Source organism: Ylistrum balloti, unplaced genomic scaffold (assembly GCF_031769215.1).
Source record: "Ylistrum balloti isolate Yb309-2 unplaced genomic scaffold, AGI_CSIRO_Ybal_v1 Utg369892, whole genome shotgun sequence".
NCBI classification, from domain to species: domain Eukaryota; kingdom Metazoa; phylum Mollusca; class Bivalvia; order Pectinida; family Pectinidae; genus Ylistrum; species Ylistrum balloti.
In genome coordinates this window covers 1,079,228-1,084,898 of record NW_026782024.1, presented here as the reverse complement: position 1 = coordinate 1,084,898, position 5,671 = coordinate 1,079,228, and the positions used below count along the sequence as shown (strand labels likewise).

The window sequence follows — 5,671 nt, the reverse complement described above, 5'->3', positions numbered from 1 at the left end:
ATGGAGAGATTTCGTGCCATCCTTGTCTTGATCCTGGTTGGTCTGGGTCTGTGCTCCGCTGCCAATCCACCGCAAGATGACGATTGTCCAGGATTTGACGAGTGGTTTTTCACCAACAATCAAACCTTCGAAAATCACCCGATCGAGTTCGAGAATCCTCTACCAAAATGGCTTCGTGGAACGCTGGTAAGTATATAGACAACAATGAAAATTGCTGTTGTACCACTAGTAGCTAAGGAGAATATGGGTTCATTTTCTTAAAGTGTAAACAACAATGTAAATTTGTGAACACTAGCGACTTGATTGAATTCTCCATTTAGTCAATTGGCAGTCATTAGTTCGGTTCAGGACGCTGTAACCTGCGTTTAGATATTCCAGAACAAGAAAAAAGTTTTGTACGATTAATGATTAGAATACAGGAATCTCAAGATAGAGCCGAGTTGGGCGGACGAGCAAATAGGTAGAACATTTTAAACGAGCTGTACGTTTACACCTCAAAACAACTGAGACACTACCACGCAATGTGATATTGGAACGTGTAAATCACAAGGGCAGTCATCAGCAATTTTAAGGGACGTGTGTGCTCGTGGGAAGAGGAGGAATGGGGAAGTATGTGTGTGTGTTTGTGTGTGTGTGTGTGTGCTCAAATACCCAAATGGGTAGGTGGGTAGAAATACTCTTAAGAAAATTATGGATAGAATATTTAAGGTCACTGAATATTGTAAGAAATATTTTGATAGATTGCTTCTTTAGAATATTGGTGCTTTGTCATACTTAGTATAATATTTGTAATTTATATATTAACATGTGCTTCAGGGTTTAAGATAACGATTGTCATTGTCGTTTTTCGAATATATTATTGAATTTGGCGAATTTTTTCGCGGCTAACAAAAGACCAACAGGTGTTATACTATGACCATTACTACTTTTCCACAGGTACTTTCCCGATACAGTATCCTACTTTAGGGATATGCTATATAGGAGTTCAAAGTGATAAGCAACATACCTTACCCATGATATGAAGCATACGACAAATATTGGGTTTCATCAAATAGCAAATTTATTCCCCAACAAAGAAGTTGATGTATGCGGAAAATGCAAAAGACCTACGACAGCTAAGAATTATTTTCACAACTGAAAAAATAAGTAAAAGTTTGACTACGGCACCACATCACCTACGAAGAGAAGGGGAATTTAGGGGTTTTATTTAGAAATCAAACGAAATATATGATCATATATAGGAGGCAGTTGACTTCGTTAAACGATTTCGATCATTTGGTATGATTGAGCATTCTGAATCATATCAAATGATTGGACGATTTTCACTAACGTCATGTAACCTGAACATCAGTTTGGTATTCTCATTAATTCAATATGTCATGAACATCAGTTTAAGATTCTTATTAATTTAGTATAACATGGACATTAGTTTGATTGTAATTAACTTAGTATGACCTGGACATCAGTTAAAGATTCTCATTAATTCGGTATGACATTGATATCAGTTTAAGATTCTTATTAATTCAGTATGACATGAACACCAATTAAAGATTATCATTAATTCAGTATGACAATGACATCAGTTTGACTCTCATTAATTCAGTATAACATGGACATCAGTTAAAGATTCTCCTTAATTCAGTATGACAATGACATCAGTTTGACTCTCATTAATACAGTATAACATGGACATCAGTTTAAGATCCTCATTAATTCAGTATGACATTGACATCAGTTTAAGATTCTCATTAATTCATTTTGACCTGAACAACAGTTAAAAATTCTCATTAATTCAGTGAGACATGAACATCAGTTAAAGATTTTCATTAATTCTGTATGACATGGAAATCGGTTTAAGATCCTAAATCTAAACGTAATTGACCAGCCCCACTTTCACTATATACCATAATCAATGGATTGTGTTACGTATTAGAGTAGACAACTTCGTATGGAGGGCAAACTGACACATAATTTATAAAACTTTTAAAAAGCTTAGTAAAAGAGGGGATAATTATGGTATTGTCATATATACATTAACAATAAATAAAATGCCTGGTGACTATATTACAGATACGGAATGGAGCGGGAAAGGTGGAAATGGGTAACAGAAAGTTCGTTCACTACTTCGATGGATTTGCGAAACTTCATAGCTGGAAGTTTTCAGGCAACGGATCTGCATTCTTTTCCGCCAAATTTATCCAAAGTAGAGTTTATACTGAATCCATTGCGAAGAATGATATAGCACCCTTCCTCACTTTCGAAGGTGTCGACCCGCCGTTTGGAGAGATCGAGCGATACGAGTCCTTTATGCTGAACATGGATAACACTGTCGTGAATGTTTTCAATTACTCAAATAATATTGTAGCCATGAACGACATCTGGAAAGTGTATGAAATTAACCCCTCTACACTAGACACCATCGGAGTTGTGGATCCACCAAGACCACCGTCACAGTACTCTAATTTGGGCCGATTAAATGTGATGTCCACCGCTCATCCAGTGGCAGAATACGGCGCAACATCCACGTTTGACATCCTCAACACCTTTAGTCTCATTCCTGGTACAAAGGAACGGCTGACCGTGGTCAGAGTCACTTCTCTTTCAGGGCGTGAGCTCGTCGCTGAATGGGAAATCGACAAAACTTCATACATGCACTCGTTTTCAGTCACACCAAATTACGTCATATTACTCGCTGCACCATATTACGTCAACATGAATGATATGCTGAAGTATGCTTCCGTTCAAGGCGGGATGGCCTGGAACGCTCAGGACAATGCTACGTTCTATGTCGTGGAAATCAAAACTGGAAAGGTACACACCCTCAAAACCGAAAACGTCTTCGTAGTTCATCACATCAATTCATTTGAACTTCCCGACGGCAAAATTGTTTTAGACGTTCCAGCACAACCAAATCCATACGCTTTTGCATTGTACGACGTAGCATATATACATAACAAAACAGCTAGAGTCAACCTGACGGCGCAACCAGTTTTGACGCGTTATACCTTAGACATTAAGACCCAAGATGTTCAACGTGTGTCTTTTAACAGTGGACCAAAGGCTCCCTGTGCCACCTCACTAGAAATGCCCGTATTCAACGAAAATTATCGTCATATGAATTACTGTTACGTCTACGGCCAGGTAGTTAACTATAATGGTAAAGGGTTCAGTCACATTGCCCTTGTCAAAAAGGATGTGTGTAACAGCGCCGGAGATCTGATGTATGCCGCGCCCCACCAGTACTTTACAGAGCCCTGGTTCGTCCCCGCTCCTGGAGGTAAGGAGGAGGATGACGGCGTGCTGATGTCCTCAGCTTTCGACGGAGATAAGAAAGCCAGTTACCTACTTATGCTTGACCCTAAAACCATGACAGTCATGAACCGATCATACATGCCCACACGAGTACCCTTTAATTTCCACGGCAGGTTTTTCGACGCCGTGTATTAGAGACAAGAGACAATTGAGTGTATGATTCTTTTTAAATGGCTCTATCTTCGTTTTTAATATTCCTGGCACAGGTTGCGTTTCCTATAGTTATGAGAATATAAATATATATGCACATAATAAAAAGTCAAACAACCAATTAAATTATCTCCCTTTTTCTTATTATCATGAAAGAACATAAGAAACGCGGATAATTTTTTATGCAAAATACTTTTTCTCAGTAGACCTAAAGATTTAATTTGAACTCTCAACACTACAATTTAAATGATACCACAGCTTCAATGCAATTTCAATACCACACTCTCAACACTACAATTTAAATGATACCACAGATTCAATGCAATTTCAATACCACACTCTCAACACTACAATTTAAATGATACCACAGCTTCGATGCAATTTCAATACCACACTCTCAACACTACAATTTAAATGATACCACAGATTCAATGCAATTTCAATACTACACTCTCAACACTACAATTTAAATGATACCACAGATTCAATGCAATTTCAATACCCTACTCTCACGGCTTCAATCTTTATATTTTATCAATATAGATAGTATGTTAAAGCATCTACAGAGACCAAATGAATCTTATAACCCCTACTACATAGTAGAAATTGTGTACAAAAAGACAAAAGAGATCAATCATAGAACACCTTGAATACAAACAATAAAAATAACCACAGATTTGCTTTAACATATAATAAGTCTTTTATACAACTGTTAGTAATCTCTTTAACAACAGAAAAAATACGATATCAAGATTCCACATATTTTGTTATTACAACAACCATATATATGTCATGTTAAAAAGGTCACATTTACACACAACAAAATTATTAGACTACTGTTAAGACATCAAAGGTACATCTAAGTGTAAAGAACAACACAAATCTTTCTTTTCTCAAGTCGTAACATTCACCGACGACAATATGAACTTTTGGTACTATCCTTTTCAACTGGCATCAGCCACAAGTACAAATTACCTTTAGATTTCTGTATGAGACGTTGTAGGGCGGAAATATACTGGTAATTAACTACAAAGTGTTAATTAAAAAAAAAAAACACTGGCGCAGAGATAATCATACTGATTCATATTTCATGAAAAATGCCCTCCAATCAAAAAGACATATACCAAGGACGAAGTCATAAAAATAATCGCTTTCTGATTGACAAAATCTTCGTCGAGTTTGGTAGTAGGATCTTCATACAGACTATTGTCATAAAAAGTGTGAGTAATCAAAATCCAGATTCAAATTCAATAAAACTAAGCCAAAAAGTAGATTTACACGGAGACTCCTGAAAAAAGACCAAGTGTTCTGGAAATGTAAGCGTCTTCTGCTTCATTGACGGCATCCGTTGTGTAAATCGTGATCAATCAAGGTATGCAATTTAGTTTTCTCAAATGAGAAGAAGGTATACGGCAATGAAACCAACAGGCAAACTGACGAGCATCAATCACGTTCAGATATAGAACATATCACAATGAGATCACTATGATGTCCCTTAAACGTCCCCATAATTTTAATCTACCTACAATCAACATTATGTCATGAGTTTGTAAGCTGACATCTTGCTCGAATTTGGAACAGGCCCTTGAAACAGGATCAACTGCGACATGTAGATATCACAGGTTGGGAATGTTGGAGGTTATCAATAGGAAATTGAAATTATAAAGTTTATTTGCAAGCTGCCCATGCTGGCTTCATTGTAGGAAAAGATCGAGATGCCTCAGATATAGAAGAGACTGAAATTGGAGGACTTTGCCCGGTATTTGTGAGGTATTTGTGTTCTATTATTAATAAAAAGTTTTAAATAGTATAGTTTTGGAAGATCGTGCAAGTCTGTTCGGGAACGAACATAATTGACGTCGAGTAAGTGAAGAAGGCGACTGTTTCGTGCCTTTTTCGTCGTTTTAAGAAGTTGTGTACTTGTAATTAAAGAAAAAATGAAATGCAATGTAAACATTGCTGAATTGATGCTTTGAATAAATAAATATTTTGAAAATAATTATTTTATATTTATTAGTTATTTGAACTTGGGAAGGTAGAAAGTCAGTCAAGTAGATGGGAGACGAGGTGAAGCAGAGACTCAATGTTAATGATGGTCTTAATTTCCATCGCAAGAACTTAACCAAAAATAATTTATACCAACAAACGTCTTTCCATGATAGTAACGAAAATATCTTCTTTGGACATTAGTAATCAATAATGGTGTAGA

At 36.5% G+C, this 5,671-nt stretch overlaps 1 protein-coding gene across 1 annotated transcript; it reads left to right on the top strand.

Annotated features, from left to right (window-relative positions):
- On the top strand, positions 1-3,447 carry LOC132546517 (beta,beta-carotene 15,15'-dioxygenase-like). The gene is made up of 2 exons (XM_060210235.1): positions 1-186; positions 2,071-3,447. The coding sequence occupies exons 1-2, from the start codon at positions 1-3 to the stop codon at positions 3,445-3,447; spliced, it is 1,563 nt and encodes a 520-aa protein (XP_060066218.1).
- Positions 3,448-5,671: the final 2,224 nt, after the last annotated feature.